At 42.5% G+C, this 17,666-nt stretch overlaps 1 protein-coding gene across 4 annotated transcripts in view; it reads left to right on the top strand.

Annotated features, from left to right (window-relative positions):
• CRYL1 (crystallin lambda 1) overlaps nt 1-17,666 on the top strand; it is a 144,926-nt gene that overhangs the window by 98,470 nt on the left and 28,790 nt on the right. For 3 of the 4 annotated variants that reach the window (XM_045978273.1, XM_045978269.1, XM_045978271.1), the window contains exon 4: nt 11,158-11,319. The exons of the other annotated variant lie outside the window; for it this stretch is intronic. In XM_045978273.1, coding sequence (XP_045834229.1) covers nt 11,158-11,319 — 162 coding nt within the window. The remainder of the gene's footprint in view (nt 1-11,157; nt 11,320-17,666) is intronic. 4 annotated transcript variants of the gene reach the window in all.

Genomic DNA, 17,666 nt, shown 5'->3' with positions numbered 1-17,666 from the left:
TTTTCATACTATTGTCTCCAGTCAGTTAAGTGAATTACAATGTATTTATTCACATACTGAATAAGTCAAATGTTGAATCACAATTGTTTCCAATTATTTCTCTTAAAATTTTCCTGTGGACATTTGAACTTCGTAAACCTTATGTCTACTGGTTGTAGTCCTAAGGGAACTGGAAAGTTAGTGGGTCTCATCGTGCACTTGCAGGCTTGTCTGTCAGCTGTCCTGAACAGGAGGAAACCTGTCATTTTCTGTTCTTAACTCCAGAAGCTGTTGCAACATGGAACAGAAAATTTAAGTTGCTGGTTAAATCATTTTAGCATAAATATAGACTTGAGGAAGGACTTTTTTTTTTTTTTAAGTACTTAGTAAGCAATATTTAGCTGTCCTATCATAGGAGTAAGAAGGAATCTTCCTGACATTGTTTTTGGATTAAACAATGTATAGATGTGTGGACTTTATTATCTAGGTAGTTAGTCCTGTCTTTGAGCTGGCTTCCTAGAGGTCTTTAGCCAAAAATATTATCTAAGTGAGACACAAGAAGCTATAAGCTATGTTTCTTTGAAGCTATATGCAAGATTAGAATGACTGTTACTTTACTATTGTTTACACCAAAATGGTAAATCTTTTCCTTCAAATCCCTAGTGGACTAGTTTGAATGACATAGAGAGCTGAGTAAAATGAGGGAAAAGGACTCACTCTGCTTGGTACTCTCACTGTCCTTTCACACGTTTGAATGAAGAGGGGCTTCCTTCTTGAGAGAAGTGGCCTCCTTAGTGAGCAGAAAGGGTAAAACTAGCCAGACCAGTGAATCAACTGATGACCAAGAGGGTGACAAAAACTGCTGACAGCTCCTCCTTATGCCTAGGCTCTCGATTCTTAAAATAAGATTCATTCTCTCTCTCTCTCTTTTTTTTTAAAGATTTTATTTATTTATTTGACAGACAGAGATCACAAGTAGGCAGAGAGAGAGAGAGGGGGAAGCAGACTCCCCGCTGAGCAGAGAGTCTGATGTGGGGCTCGAACCCAGGAACCTGGGGTCATGACCTGAGTTGAAGACAGAGGCTTTAACCCCCTGACCACCCAGGTGCCCCAAGATTCATTCTCTTTTAATTTAAGGCTGTGACTCAGGGCTTCAGACTTTTTTCTTTTCAGATGGGGAAGGATTGCAACTTTGTTAATAAAGTCTCTGACTAAACATATACCTGTTGGTAGGGTGTGTGTTCTCATTAACTGTTTTACCAAGAAGAGTTTTGCATTGAGTAGAGTCTTTAATTTGGGGGTAGTTAGTGCTAGAGAAACCCTTCAAAATCTTCAGTGGGAGAGGAAATTTTCCTTTCTTACCTAGAGGTTTAGGACTACTATAGAATTTTAGATTATTGTTAAATTCATCCTTGGGCCAACACTTCTTATCATCTATTGTGAGATTCATTATCTTTTTTTCTTTTCAGTGCTCATGGGAAAAACAGACCCTTTTGTTCTGGACTAACTTTTCAGGGATGTTTGTATCATTAACAGTCTTGGAAGATAGAGTGTCTCCTTCTGGATCAAAGGGCAGTTTTGTTTGCTGTCACCTTCTGGGGCATTGGTCAGGTGGGTTTGCTTATGGTCAGTTGTGAGGGATTTGTGTTTCCTGATAAGCTCACAGTTCCTCAGTTGGGACACAAACCCAGATCCAGTTGGTTCCCTTCACAATACCTCCTTGGGACTTGGGGATAAGGAGGACTATTGTGAACATGAAGCTCATGCTGTTTGATAACCTGTAATATTGTCCTTTATCCCTGACCCAGGAGACCTATGTTTTCCGTGAGCATTTGTGAAACTATGGCAGGCAACCTTGTTAACTTCCATATAGGGTAAAAATCTCAGATTCTTTTTAATTCTTGATACTATCCTTAAACATTGTCTTGCCTTAAAGTTAATGTAAAAACTTGAAAAAATGGAGAAAAAAATCACTTTTTGATTGCTCTAAGATTATAATCTTGATAGTACATTTGTGTGCGTGTTTCTATTCTTTCCAAGTATATCTGGACATGTTTTTAATCTTATTATGATACAAAGTCATATCCTTTAACATTCTGCTGATTGTATAAGTAAATCATGGTAATTACAGAAAATTGGAAAATTTATAAAAGAATAAAGAAAATCATTAGTACTTATTGCCCAGAGATGGAGTCCCTATTACCATTTTGTATATTTCCTTCCAATTTTTTATGTACACTTATTTTATAGGTGTAGGGGAGACTAGTATATTCTTTATTCACCTAATGTGTCTTGTGTTCTTTACTATTTCATTCAATATTGAAAAGTAAGCTCCCTTGCTTTAATGGTTATAGTATCTCATTCTGTGAGTGTCCATATTGTCATAATCACTTTATTATAACTCTTAAATCAGTTTTGGAAATTGATTCTTTCTTTATATATTGCTTCTACCCCTACCCCCCCCTTTCTGTTTCAGTCTCTCTCTCCAACCCCATTTCTTTCTAGAACAGCATTTACCTGTAGGTTAGAACTCTTCAACATTTCCATGTGTTTTTCCTATGCTCTTTTCTATATTTCCCCTTCCAGTGTCTCTTCATGCTTCAGTCTGGATATTTTATCCTGATGTATCTTCCAAATTATTATTTCTTCAGCTAAGTCCATCTTTTAAAAGTTTTCATTGTATTTTTCAGTTGTTGAGTTTCTACTTGATTCTTTTTATAGTTACTAGTTACATGCTAAAATTTTTCAGTTATCTTTTAGTTCCTTAAACATATTAATAAGTTATATCAAAGTTCCTATCTGGTAACACCATTCTCTGGATATCCTATGGGTCTATTTCTAAAGTCTGTTTTCTCTCTTGGTTTTCAGTCGAGACTTCTCTGCTATCTCTTTTGTTTCTTTGTTTAAATATGAGACATTGCTTATGAAAAACCCAGGCTCTGGTTATGGTTTTGTTCTCCAGAGAAGCTAGGCTAGGAGCTTATCTCTTTAAATTAATCATGCATTGAGATGAGTGTAGGCTTGTGAAGATGGGTCACTGTTACTCCAAGGAAGAGCCCTTGAGGGTCCCAGCTGGAAGCCTAGAGCAGTTACCAGGCCCTGAGCTCCAGTTTTCCCTCAGCACTATGAGTCTGCCAAAAACCTTTCTTCTTATTTCAGCCATTTTGCCTCTGCTTTTGAAATAAGCAATTGCTTTGAGGATTAAAGAGGAGCCATATATAAGGCTTGTATCTCCAAGTGTCCCTATTACCTGAATCTTGGCCCTGCAGTTCTTTACTGTTTCCAACAGATTATTTTTTATAGGTTTTAAGCTTTTTTAGTTGTTCTCAGCAGGAGGATTGTCTAAAACAAGCTAGTGTACCATTATCAAAAGTAGAATGCTCTCTCCAAATAATTTGTTGAGAATAGCTCCTTCTGTCCCCAGTGGTAGGTGCTGGGGTATGGCTGGTAAGTAAGACCTTTGGGGGACCAAATAGAAATATTTTTATGTTCCTTCTGTTGTTACCAGTATGTGTTCCCCTACTCCCAATACCACTTAAGAGCAGTTTGTGATACTATGTTAGTATTCCTATTTTGACCAAGACTGTATAGTGTCTGTAATCCTCATGTTTGACCAGGAAAGTGTGACCTTCTGGCTTGGTGCCATATTGTTATTTTGTCTGCTTTTGTTAGAGTACATATTGTCTGCTCTATTATAGCTACTTGCATGGATGTCTGTTTTTGTATGTGCTTCTTAAAACATGTGGTTCTTGAAAAGCAGGGACTACACCTTCTTGTTCTGTTGAGTGGGAAAATTCCTTGCAGAGACTAGTTCCTCATCAGAAGTGTATTTGCACTCAGATGTTAATGCTAACAGTTAGAAGCTTGTCAGCCAGTTTCAGACTTCCATCTTTCTAAGGTCCCCTCAGTGGATTTACTTCATGTATTAGCTTTCTTCAAGATTCCAAAATACTGCTAGACTAGTATACAAATGCATATATGGAAAGAAGCTTCTGTAGGTTGTGGCATAATGCTATGATTTATACTGTAAACTAAATGGGAGTCATTGCATTAGATATAGGTGACAGAATTTTTTTCTATTAAAAAATACTGGAGGTTGTTTTTAGCGTGAATACTATCTGTGGGATTAACAGCGTGACTAGTAGCTGAATAATGGGAGGGGTGTTAGCAGTAGTCGCAGCGTCCTGCTGAGGTGGCGTGGAACAGATTGCAGTAGCTGAGTCCATCTATCACATATATACTGAAAGAAGACAGATCTGTTCACCCTCGGGGCTTCAGGCTGTTGCAGAATTTGGGGAAGAAGGAGAGACACAAATGCCTGGACTTGAATGGAGTATCTTCCTAAATCAGAACAAATCTTTAGTAAAAGAGAACAGAACTTTAGTCCATGGCAGATGGGACTCTATTTTGAATGTGTAGGTCTAGGAACAGGTATGATTGCAACATGGGCTGCCAGAAAGCAGGGAGGTGTCTTGTGTTTATTCTTTCAGCTGTCTTTAGACATTTTCTCTAAAACAATGTAATGATCAAGCAGAGTAAATATGTATTCAGTGAGCTTTGGGGCATTGTATAAAACTGACTACATCACAGAATTTTTCATTCATTCATTCATTCATTCATTCATTGATTAAACAAATGTTTACTGAATACCTTCTTTTTTTTTTTTGCCTTTTGAAAGAGTTTATTAGTACTTCAGAAAAAGAAATCTCATTTGCATCTGCACCCACTGACATTATGAATAAATCTGATTTTCTATTTTTCAGTCATTTGACACAGTCCTTTTGGGTTTCCCCAAAGTATCATTATATCATTATATTCCCAAAGTATCATTATGTTATTTTTTTTCTCAAAAGCACTAAATGGCTCCAATTTTCTGCTGAACACTTTCATCTTTTTTTTTAAATTCATTTATTTGTTTATTTACAGCATAACAGTGTTCATTGTTTTGGCATCACACCCAGTGCTCCATGCAGTATGTGCCCTCCCTATTACCCACCACCTGGTTCCTCAACCTCCCCCCCCCCCCCCGCCCCTTCAAAACCCTCTGGTTGTTTTTCAGAGTCCATAGTCTCTCATGGTTCATCTCCCCTTCCAGTTTCCCTCAACTCCCTCTCCTCTCCATCTCCCCATGTCCTCCGTGTTCTTTGTTATGCTCCACAAATAAGTGAGACCATATGATACTTGACTCTCTCTGCTTGACTTATTTTGCTCAGCATAATCTCTTCCAGTCCCGTCCATGTTGCTACAAAAGTTGGGTATTCATCCTTTCTGATGGAGGCATAATACTCCATTGTGTATATGGACCACATCTTCCTTATCCATTCATCCGTTGAAGGGCATCTTGGTTCTTTCCACAGTTTGGCGACCGTAGCCATTGCTGCAATAAACATTGGGGTACAGATGGCCCTTCTTTTCACTACATCTGTATCTTTGGGGGAAATACCCAGCAGTGCAATTGCAGGGTCATAGGGAAGCTCTATTCTTAATTTCTTCAGGAATCTCCACACTGTTCTCCAAAGTGGCTGCACTAACTTGCATTCCCACCAACAGTGTAAGAGGGTTCCCCTTTCTCCACATCCTCGCCAACACACGTTGTTTCCTGTCTTGCTAATTTTGGCCATTCTAACTGGTGTCAGATGGTATCTCAATGTGGTTTTAATTTGAATCTCCCTGATGGCTAGTGATGATGAACATTTTTTCATGTGTCTGATAGCCATTTGTATGTCTTCGTTGGAGAAGTGTCTGTTCATATCTTCTGCCCATTTTTTGATATGATTATCTGTTTTGTGTGTGTTGAGTTTGAGGAGTTCTTTATAAATCCTGGATATCAACCTTTTGTCTGTACTGTCATTTGCAAATATCTTCTCCATGGGTTGCCTTTTTGTTTTGTTGACTGTTTCCTTTGCTGTGCAGAAGCTTTTGATCTTGATAAAGTCCCAAAAGTTCATTTTCGCTTTTGTTTCCTTGGCCTTTGGAGACATATCTTGAAAGAAGTTGCTGTGGCTGATATCGAAGAGGTTACTGCCTATGTTCTCCTCTAGGATTCTGATAGATTCCTGTCTCACGTTGAGGTCTTTTATCCATTTCGAGTTTATCTCTGTGTACGGTGTAAGAGAATGGTCGAGTTTCATTCTTCTACATATTGCTGTCCAGTTTTCCCAGCACCATTTATTGAAGAGACTGTCTTTTTTCCATTGAATATTTTTTCCTTTTTTGTCGAAGATTATTTGACCATAGAGTTGAGGGTCCATATCTGGGCTCTCCACTCTGTTCCACTGGTCTATGTGTCTGTTTTTGTGCCAGTACCACGCTGTCTTATTCACCTTGAATTTAAAGATAGTCCTCACTAACACCCAAAGAACAAACAATCCAATCAAGAAATGGGCAGAGGACATGAACAGACATTTCTGCAAAGAAGACATCCAGATGGCCAACAGACACATGAAAAAGTGCTCCACGTCACTTGGCATCAGGGAAATACAAATCAAAACCACAATGAGATATCACCTCACACCAGTCAGAATGGCTAAAATTAACAAGTCAGGAAATGACAGATGCTGGCGAGGATGCGGAGAAAGGGGAACCCTCCTCCACTGTTGGTGGGAATGCAAGCTGGTGCAACCACTCTGGAAAACAGCATGGAGGTTCCTCAAAATGTTGAAAATAGAACTACCCTATGACCCAGCAATTGCACTACTGGGTATTTACCCTAAAGATACAGACGTAGTGATCCGAAGGGGCACGTGTACCCGAATGTTTATAGCAGCAATGTCTACAATAGCCAGACTATGGAAAGAACCTAGATGTCCATCAACAGATGAATGGATAAAGAAGATGTGGTATATATACATAATGGAATACTATGCAGCCATCAAAAGAAATGAAATCTTGCCATTTGCGACGACGTGGATGGAACTAGAGGGTATCATGCTTAGTGAAATAAGTCAATCGGAGAAAGACAACTATCATATGATCTCCCTGATATGAGGACATGGAGAAGCAACATGGGGGGTTAGGGGGATAGGAGAAGAATAAATGAAACAAGATGGGATTGGGAGGGAGACAAACCATAAATGACTCTTAATCTCACAAAACAAACTGGGGGTTGCTGGGGGGAGGTGGGATTGGGAGAGGGGGAGGGGGCTATGGACATTGGGGAGGTGAGGCGAACCATAAGAGACTATGGACTCTGAAAAACAACCTGAGGGTTTTGAAGGGTCAGGAGTGGGAGGTTGGGGGAACAGGTGGTGGGTAATGGGGAGGGCACGTTTTGCATGGAGCACTGGGTGTTGTGCAAAAACAATGAATACTGTTATGCTGAAAAAAATTAATAAAATGGGGGAAAAAAAAAAAGATAGTCCTCACTGGTAATAAGTGGTCTCAGAGATTGATATGATATCCTTCACATCAACTTATTTGTTTTTCATTTTTCTCCTTAAAAATTCATTCCTTGGGGCATCTGTGTGGCTCATTTAGGCATCTGATTTCAGCCCAGGTTATGATCTTGGGGTCCTGGGATTGCCCAGTTTTTGGCTCTGTGCCCAGGAAGGAGTCAGTTTATCCCTCTCCCTCTGCCCCTTCCCAGCTTGTGCTCTCTCTCTTTCTCTCAAATAAATAAAATCTAAAAAACAACAACAACACAAAAAACTTCATGCCTTACTATTTTATGTTTTATGCTATCCTCAATACTTCGTTAAGTAAAAATTTTGTATTAAAAATCCTGAGTCTTCCTCATGAGAAATAGTATTTAGAAATGTAGTAAAACTATATGCTGTTTGCAGGCTTAACTGAAATATTTTTAATTGTATTTTTTTCATGGCAAATATTTTAACCCAGTTCTAAATAAATGATTCCATATAAGGTACTAGAAATGACATCGGAATGAGGATGGGAATAGACTCCTCCTCAGGACAGCAGTTGATATAGGTGCCACTTCAGCTTTTTGTCCACCCGCTGTGGTCACCCACAGAAAGGACTGCTATTTAAAGCAAACAGCAATAATCCTGGTAACCTTAACACCCAATCCCCAGGAAGTAACGTTCCTAAATATGGTCTACACTGATTTTTTACCTTGGAAAGTTCTCTCTAGATTGGGTATAATTTGTTTTAGATTATTGTAAACTCTGTTTAGGGTTTGTAAGATGCTTTTAAAAACTCTATTTTGATGTTAAGGAAAATAATAAGCCTCTGGTTAGAGCACTGTACAGTTTAATGTCTGCAATAATGAAAATGTGAATAGATAAAAGGAGCGCTAACAGACGTCATAATCCATATTACTTCCATCTTCAGTTTGAGAATTTCCTTCTGCCATGATTGCAGTGGGTTTTAGCTCACCTTTCTTTTCTTGCCATGTCTTTCCCCATGTCTAATAGAATTGCTTTGCATGTAAAATACTTAAAGGATTGAGGTCTAGTTTTGTTTTATTTTCTTTCTGGAAAGCACATTGAAGATTGCTTCCAGATGTTTTGCATTAACAAATAGATTTTCTAGCAACAGGACACCTATCTAAAATGCCTGAATTGATTTTTTTTTTAAAAAAATCAATGAAATTTCATTTTCCCCATGAAAATATTTGTTTTGGAAAATGTGTATTGTTGCACAGCAAGTGAGTAAACTTCAGAAGAAAGTTCTTATAAACTTTGCCAGGGAATTATCCAGCACACTGACTCTCCATAGCCATGCTGCTTTTCTAGAACATTCTTAATGAGTTAAATGCCCTCGTGGGTAACTGACTAATAACAAAACACCAAAGTTTATAAATGATTTACCTTTCAAAGTATAAGTAAGTTAGAAGTAAAAGTTATCCGTATAATACCATCGTTCAGTTTCTTACTTTCAAGAAGGCAAGGGAAAAAGGAGTGTTTAACTTAGCCTTGCCTTTTCACTGTGTGATACTGCCTGAGATGGGTGAACGCCTTCTGATGTACCAGGTAGGGTTGCGTTGAGAAGGCGCTGGCTGGATTCTCACCTCATCACATTGCTGTAGTTCACAGAGAGTGAGGCTGCTTTGCATTTAGGTTCTCAGCTGTCTCAACGTTTGGTACCTTTCTCAGCCCTTCCTCCCAGCCTCTCTTAGCTTTGCAATCAACCACAAGTGATGAAGGTCCTGATTTAACAGCGTTTCAGACTTCATTTCTTAGACAAGGTGTATTAGCTCCCTAATGAATAGCAAGGAAATGAACTCAGGCTTGGCATGGACAGAGGCATTATAACCCTGGCCCACCAAACTGAACACAGTTGTTACTATCAACAACAACAACAAAACTTCAAGCAAATGTGCCATTAAAAAACCCTTACATAATTGTAGCAGGTTTGGGTTTCCTCTGGTTCAAGTTTTCTTGCCTCTTTGATAATCAAATGATCTGAAGAAAGGCGTAGAATTTCAGGGGGGAATCTGCATGACAGGCTCACAATAAGGCTATTCATGAGGACTCTTTTATTAGTTTAAACAGTATCTGCATCATTCTTAGTCTCTGGCTTTACTACAAGGCTCCATTTAAACTTAACCCAACTTGCAGACTTAACTGATCCAGGAATTACTCAGTACAACCAGCCAGCTACTGTAGCTTTTTTTCCCCTCCCCCTTTTGATAAGGGGATTTAATACAATGGCCTTTACAGTTCTTAAATGACTCCATTTTTTCCCCTGTCTTTGAGATGTGACGCTTGTACGACCTTTTGTTCTTAATAAAATTTCACATAGTTTGACTATATTTTTTTAAAAATATACAATTAAAAATACAATATTGACTCCCTACCCTCAGAGTAAAACTTTTTAAATCCTGTAGAGGATATACAAATGGAATTTGACATTAGATATTATTAAATCAAACTGGAATATATTTTCTTTATTTTTGAGGGGTGTTTCCCATATAATTCTAGGAATCCTTCAGCATTGCATGTTTCACTTTTACACACTTTTGGTTACCTGCTGGTGTTTATACCATTTCTCCTACCACAATGCTAACACACTACTCGGGACATCCTTGGTTGGTCCCTGAGTAGCTGGGGGGAGGAGGGTAGGACAGAACTCTGACATCAGAGAGAAGAGATTCTCAAGGATATATTTGGTACCATGTCACACTGCGAGTATAGGTGACCCACGCTTTGGATACACACCTCAGACTAGTGGGTCTCAAAGTTTAGTCAGAACAACAATCATCAGAGTATCTGATAGAAATACAGATATCTGGACCCCACCCTCAGGGACTGATTCAGCAGGTCTGGGACGAGGGCCTGAGAATCAGCATTTTTAACAAGCAGCCAGTTGGGTTTCTGATGCTGATGATTACCCGACCATACAAAGACCATTATCCTATAAATTCATGAAACCTCCCCTGCAAGGCCTCTTGCCTCCAGGTAAGCCGCGACCTATCTCGGGTAGGAATGACCGCTGTGTGGTTTCCCAGGGGAGTTGGTGGCAGGAGGGTAAGGATGCCTCTAGTATTTCTAGCTCTGGAGCAGCTTGAGTATCCTTCTCCCGCTCTGCTTCCTTCTGCAGCAGGGCAGTCCCCACCGCGTGTATCACATTCCCAGGAACAGGCCTCCCCTTTGGGCCCGCACTTGGGTGTTTGAGAATGTCATCTCCCCCTGCCCCAGCTCTGTGCGTGATTAGAATTTCAGAGCAGCGTTATCTGCAGCACTTAATCCAAATTTGCTCTTCTGTCCTCCTCCCGTGCCCCCATTAAAGTAATTTTAGATTTTTAGAAACAAAGGTCCTTTTCAAAAGGATTTCCCTTTAGAAATGGATGCTCAAGTCTTTTGGGAATTACGGACGTAACGTGTTCATTCCTTTCGTGAAGATAAGATTTTTCCTTGAAGATAAGTTGATCCATTGGTCAGGACAGATAGGAAAAATAAGTGGTGGTGACTGCTGTTGCTGTTTGTAGCATTTCGCCAAGTGCGCTGGCGTGTCCACCCCCATGGGCTTGGCAGATGGCCTTATGGGAATGCTCAGACCCATGCAAAAATGAGAAAATACAGCTCCCATATACACGTCACCCAGTTTCCAGAGTTACGGAGATTTGGCTGCGTTTTTCGGAGGCTTTTTGTTTTGTTCTTAAATATTGCTAGTAGTTTTCTGATTGGTTCATTTGGGAAATGAATCAGACATGACATACGCTTTGCTTGGGGCCCGAGCGCAGTATCATGAATCGTGATTTGAATATGTCCCTTCCAGGAATGTGTTCCAGAAAACCTGGAGCTGAAGAAGAAGATTTTCGCACAGTTAGATCAAATCGCCGACGATAAAGTTGTCTTGAGCAGCTCCACGTCCTGCCTCCTGCCTTCCAAGGTGTTCGCTGGCCTGGCGCATGTGAAGCAGTGCATTGTGGCCCACCCCGTGAGTGCCTTCAGCCTCAGGAACTGGTCGTGTCTCATGCTGGTTCTCAGGAGCAGTGCATTTGGGTTAATCTGCTAGTGCGTTTTAACTGCTTTATTGAGGTATTCAATGCCACACAATTAAAATTGTATAATTTGCTGTTTTTTTATAGAAATACAGAAAGTTGTACAATACCGGCATTTAAAAATTTTTTTCAAGATTTTATTTCTTTGACAGACAGAGATCACAAGTAGGCAGAGAGGCAGGCAGAGAGAGGAGGAAGCAGGCTCCCTGCCGAGCAGAGAGCCCGATATGGGGCCTGATCCCAGCACCCTGGGATCATGACCTGAGCGAAAGGCAGAGGCTTTAACCCACTGAGCCACCCAGGCGCCCCGATACCGGCATTTAAAAAAAGAATTTAATCCCCAAATGCCTTGAATTGTACCTGCTTACCTAATGCCTAATGGGGTAGAATGGGATAGAATGAGCAGTACTTACACACTTTCACCCTTATGTAACTCACCATCCAGCTAAAGACAGAGACTGCTAAACGCAGAATTCCACTGTTGGGGAAAAAGGTCCATTTAAAAAATGTATACGTTGAGTAAGATTTTGCAGCCATGTCTCTGCGCTGTGCAGTTTACTCAACACCATCCAGAGTAGGATCAGTGTTGCTGAAGTGCAGATCCTGGGTTCTGCTCCTGAGATTCTGGTTCAGTAGGTTGATGTTAACCCCCTACCCCTTTTTCTTGTTCCCTTACACACATCTGTTGGGCAGACCTATTCAGTGGGGGATCCATGGTGAGGTATATTGGACAGTGAGTTCCAAACTGATGTGCAGGCACATGGTAAATCTTTTTGAGGTGAATGTGGTAATGTGAGGAAAGAGGAATCAGAGAGGAGATCCAGGGATCACTTGGTGGGAGTTTGAGAACCAACTGAGCTCAGCGTGACCTTGGAGAACCAGGACAGCCTGTTAGGATAGAAAAGCTGACCTAGCCCAAGCCATAATAAATAGGATAGTGGATGACATGGCCTTACCCCCGGCACCAGCAGGTCGTTGGAGACTGATGGAGAAGCTGGGGCCAAGCTGGGCAGGATGGGGTTGGGCTGACAAGGGAGGAGAGAGTGGGAAAGATTGTAAACAAAGACCCCGGGCTAAGAGCAAGTGTGGGGTGTACAGAATTGTGAGGAGACCAGTCTGACTGGAAGGGCACACATACCTCACATACTTGGGGAGTAGGAAGAAAAAGCTGGAAGGCTTGGGAAGAAACAGTTGGGTTGTACAGAATCTTGAGAGTTGCTCTGAAAAGCTAGGAGTGGCTTAGGCACAGAGCAGCCTTGTGATGTGGTAAAAATGCTGTCTTTGGAGGGTAATTGGAAGGTTCTTTGTATGTTGAAGATGGCTGAGAGAGGGGAGCAGCTTCTTCACAGAATTGGGGCAGTATTCCAAGGATGGGTGACCAGGGCCCCAGTGAGGCTGAGAGTCCTAGACAAACAGCAGGGAAAATCCTCTTTTTGAGCAAAAGTGGTTTGGGGGAGGTGGGGGAACAGACTTGCTCTGGGAACTGAGGAAAAAGGGGGAGTCACAGATTCCTGCTGGATTCTCTGTGCTGAGAAGAGGAACTGCTTGGACCACTGTTCCCATGATTATAGAGTTCTGGATATCCGGATGTCCTCCTACTGAGATACCATGGGAATTAGAGATTGGTCATAAAATACAGAGGCTTAGACACACAGAACATGGAAGAAAACTGGTCACGTCTAGCTACCACACAGATACACAGATGCAAGAGGGACCTTAACTGAAGCATCCAAATACCAAGTGCAATGAAACATGTGCTATCTTTGCTTCTATGACATCTACATGTCTGTAAAAAGGACTCCCAGAAACTATAAACCCACTTATTAGATTGATTGTTGCTTCAGTGAAAGGTGTAAGCCTCTTGCTTGAAAACTTCCAATTTCTAACCAGAGATTTTACTTCTAAGTCAGGTAAAATAAAAGAAAAAAAAAAACAGCAAAGTCAAATTGTTTAGGAAATACCTCCTAAGTCCTTTAATAAGATTCCTTTATTTATTCCACCTTTCATAAGGTAGGAATCTTACTAATTTTAAACCACCTGATGGATGAGACTACACCTTACTCGCTTTCCTCTCACACCCAATGAGGACCTCCGACTAGCAGTTCAGCCAGTGACTGTCGAATAATGACAGTTCTCTTACATTCGAGGATTGTTCACTTTTACTTCTTTAATCAAAGGCAAACGGTGTAGCCAAAATAAGCTCAGACCTTATTTCAAAAATTAATCTCTTATTACTTTTGTAGATTATTTTATACCAAAGCCAACACTAACCAAGGCAGATGAAATCAGCCAGGCTGACTGTCTTCGGAATTTTATCCCTTCTTTTGTGCTGCTGCTGCCCATTACTTAATCATTGCATTGAGCTGGAGGAGAGTGGAGGAAAAAGTGTCTGTGAACAATTCAACCTAAGCTGAATGGACAGTCCCCGAGTAATCCAGAACCATTTATGGTCTTTGAGGAGCTGCAGTTTCCCTTTAGCCCTGCAGGCCAAGCAGGAGAAGCCCAGCGCGTCAGCTCACACGCCACCGCCTCAACTTTGTGCTCCTGTCATCCGCGACTCTGCCCAGACAGGAAATAGGGTAAAGGAAAAGGAAGCCCATTCATGCCTCTGAAAGGCAGGGGCCAAAGTGGAGAGTCAGCAGTTGTGAAAGATTGCTGCCTCCGCCCCTCCATGGCAGAACCAGCAGCCAAGGAGTTTCTACATCCCATGTTGTCTCTTGGGCACCTTTTCCCATTGTGGGGTGAGATTTCAGGTCAGTCCAGTACGGGTGGGTGAGTGTGTTCTCTCAGCATACAGGTAGTTTGAGAACTTTGAGTAGGCTTCGTAGACTAGAGCCAGGAAAGTGACAGGCTCAGGAAGAGGGGTATTCATGTGGCTCTTCTCTGTGTCCCTGCTGGTCTTCCTCTCAAATGTTTTTTATGTTGCCTTTGTTTGTCTGCCGCATCTCCTTCTGGCTGTGTGGAGGGGCTCAGGGATGGCCATTTGGTGGCTGATGATTATCTGAAGGTTGAATTGGGTTGCATGCTCTCTTGGTAAGTAGATCTGTACTAACAATCAATCAGAGCAGCAGTTTTCTACCGACAGTTTCAGCCACACTTTACAGCCTTTATTCCTTTGGGGACTGGTGGTCCCACAGAGCTGAACAGTGCTATTTTAGCCTATCAGATGCTCTTGGTACCACTCTTATGAATGTCGTGTAGATTTTGCTGCCTGGGAAGGACACATATCTGCTCAGGGATCCTAGTCTCGAATGGAAACAGTTCCTAACGCACAACTCTCACATAGGTTACTAGTCAGCCATGGAACTATAACACAGCCTGGAATCAAATCAGGCCCTATCCGTGTAAGGTGCCCCAAATGTTGCCATCTGAGCACTCCTTGCCCATGCTTGCACCTTTTCCAACTCACTCTCCCACCTGACCTGGGACCGTTTACCCTCATGTTGATGGTAACTTGAATGTTCATCTGTTTATGGAGAGCACATGTGTGTGTGTGTGCATGTGTGTGCAAGCAGTGCCTGTTTCACATGGCCAGCTGCTGCCTTCAGAGGGGCTGCCTTCCCCCCTCTGTTTATGGAGGGTGACTTCAAGAAGGGGGGTGGGGCTTATTACTAATGAAAGGACTTCACTACCTAAATTATCAAAATGGTGAGGGATTATATACCCTTCATTTTTACATTCCTCTTGTTAAGAGGAAGAGGAATTCACAGGGTCAGAAGTACCCCCTCCCCAGCAGGGCTGTGAGAATGAATTGCAAATAGCTGCACCTGTCTTCTGGGAAAAGGGACAGTCTGCTTTTCCTCTGTGAGTTTAACTCTGTTTAATCTGCTGCAGAGAAAATAAACGAAGCCTCTGTGTTGGGCGTGCTGTGCTATCGTCGTGATCACATGCCTTCCAGGCTCTGGTCCAGATTCTGGGCAGGCTTTTCATGAGGTGAATGGAGAACGCACCCCCTTGAACCTCCCGGCTCAACCTGAGCTCTCAAAGAGCCTCACGGCCAGCTGAGCCCAGGACCATCTCCTGTAACCTTTAAAAAGTTGCTTACTTTCCACCTTTGTTTGTTCTTCCCGTTTCTTGAGGGCATGTTTCTGAGTCTAACTCCCAGACTCCAGCCGCCAAAGGCCCAGGTCCTACCTTCCGTGTCAGAAACAGAATAGCAGGTGGGAAACAGCCATTCCTTTTCTGCTTAAGAGAGTTGCTTGGTGGGGGCACCTGTGGGCCTCAGTCTGTTGAGTGTCTGCCTTTGGCTCAGGTCGTGATCCCAGGGTCCTGGGATTGAGCCCCACATTGGGCTCTCTGCTCAGCTGGGAGGCTGCTTCTTCTCCTTCTGCCCCTCTCCCTGCTTATGCACTGTCTCTCTCTGTGTCTAATAAATAAAATCTTAAAAAAAAAAAGTCACCTGCTTTGCTTACTTCCTGTCCTCTCCTGATCCCACTCTCCTCTTCCACCATATTAAATTTAAAGGGTACCAGTCATTGCCACTGTTCATCTCTGAGCCTGTAGTAGGGATCAGGGTCCTTGTCCCAGGACTGAGGTACCACAGCAAGAATGACCCCATCCAGGCGCTCAGACTCCGGGAGTTCCTTTCTCAGAAGCTCATCGACTTGAGAGCAGGGACACAGAAGTGTGCCAACTGCACCCGTTTTAGGAAGCCAAAGGGCCAGATCACACAGTGGTATTTTAGTGGGTGGTGGGGAATCAGGATCCTGCAGGGTTTTGAGCTGCAGGTGGTATGATCAGCATCCTGTTTTTAGGGGCTTTTTCCTTAATTTTAATTGTGATAAAATACACATAAGGTTTGCTGTCTTAACCATGTTTAAGTATACATTCAGTGGCAGTGAGCACATTCACGCTGCTGTGTAGGCACCCCCACCATCCGTTCAGACTTCCTGTCTTCTGAAACTGAAACTCTGTCCCCATTAAACAGCAGCTCTCCATTCTGCTGCCCCCAGTCCTGGCAGCCTTGGGTTCTCCTGTCTCTGGATTTGACAGGCCCCTGCCGGACAGAGGATCCCCTTGGCAGTGACAGAGAGAATGAGCCTGGAGGGGGAGGCCAGTGAGGAGAGCGCCAAAATCTCAGTTGGAGGTGATGGCCTGAGCGAAGCGTGTGGTAGCAGGAATGGGTTTTTGGAGAGAGATGCCTAGAATTGACAGAATCACTGATGGGGAGTGGGGGAGGCGAGGGAGAGGTAGGTGCCAAGGATACTTCTTATGGTACTAACTTGGGTGTTGGCACCGTGATAGCGTTCCCATCAAGATGGAGCTAGGCGGAGGACTGGGGTTTAGGCTGGGTGAGACGGGGGTTTAATTTGTGACAGGTTGAATGTATGCTTGTTGTCTGTCCTAGGGATGTGTCCAGTGCACAATTACAAACGTGGGCCTGAAGTGGGAGGTGAGCTCTGTGTGAAATCTCAGCATGTTGGGGTGGGGAGGACGGCCTGGAGCTGCTGAGCTCTGCCCAGAGCCAGAGAGTGGGCACAGAGGGCCAGCGGTGGCAGCCTGGGAGCACCACCATTTAAGGAGAGTGTGGGCAGGAGGAAAGCCTCTGAGGAAGACTTGCCTGAGGAAACTAGCAAGTCGTGTATACCAATGCTTTTTAACTGTTGTCTCAGTCTGTGTCTTTGCTACCCATGAGGCTTGCAACATTGGAGGCCCAACATCTTAGTCTGACAGTAAGATAAAATTCATCGAAAATACACCTACTTTCCGTTCTTACAGTTCTGATATTTAAAAAGGCCAGAGGTAGACATTTTTATGAGTTCAGTATAGACAGGAGACAAGTGTGATTCAGTTGAGACGCTGATTTATAACTTACTTATGTGAAAAGAGGTGCTATCCTCTCTTGCTTTGTAAGAGGGCTGAGAGAGTGACCAGGGCAGGCTGAGAGCAGAAGGAATCTCTGAAGTAAGCTGTGTGTGGACCAGAGGCCTCTCCTAAGCAGTGTCCTAGGAGAAAGAAAATTTGTCTTTTCCTTTTCTGTAGAAGTCATTTAAAATAGATGCTTCCTTTTTTTTTTTTTTTAAGATTTAATTTATTTATTTGACAGAGGGATAGAGAGCCCAAGTAGGCAGAGCAGCAGGCAGAGGGAGAGGAAGAAGCAGGTTGTCTGCTCATTAGGGAGCTCAATGGGGGGCTTGATCCCAGGACCCTGACCTGAGCCGAAGGCAGATGCTTAACCGACTGAGCCACCCAGGGACCCATAAAATGGGTGCTTCTTGAAGTGACTATAAGATTCTATCAGTTTTTGTCCATGTATCAAGGAAAAATTATTTAGAAGGATCAT

Source organism: Meles meles, chromosome 14, assembly GCF_922984935.1.
Source record: "Meles meles chromosome 14, mMelMel3.1 paternal haplotype, whole genome shotgun sequence".
In the NCBI taxonomy this organism is placed as follows: domain Eukaryota; kingdom Metazoa; phylum Chordata; class Mammalia; order Carnivora; family Mustelidae; genus Meles; species Meles meles.
This window is presented reverse-complemented; position numbering and strand designations above follow the sequence as displayed.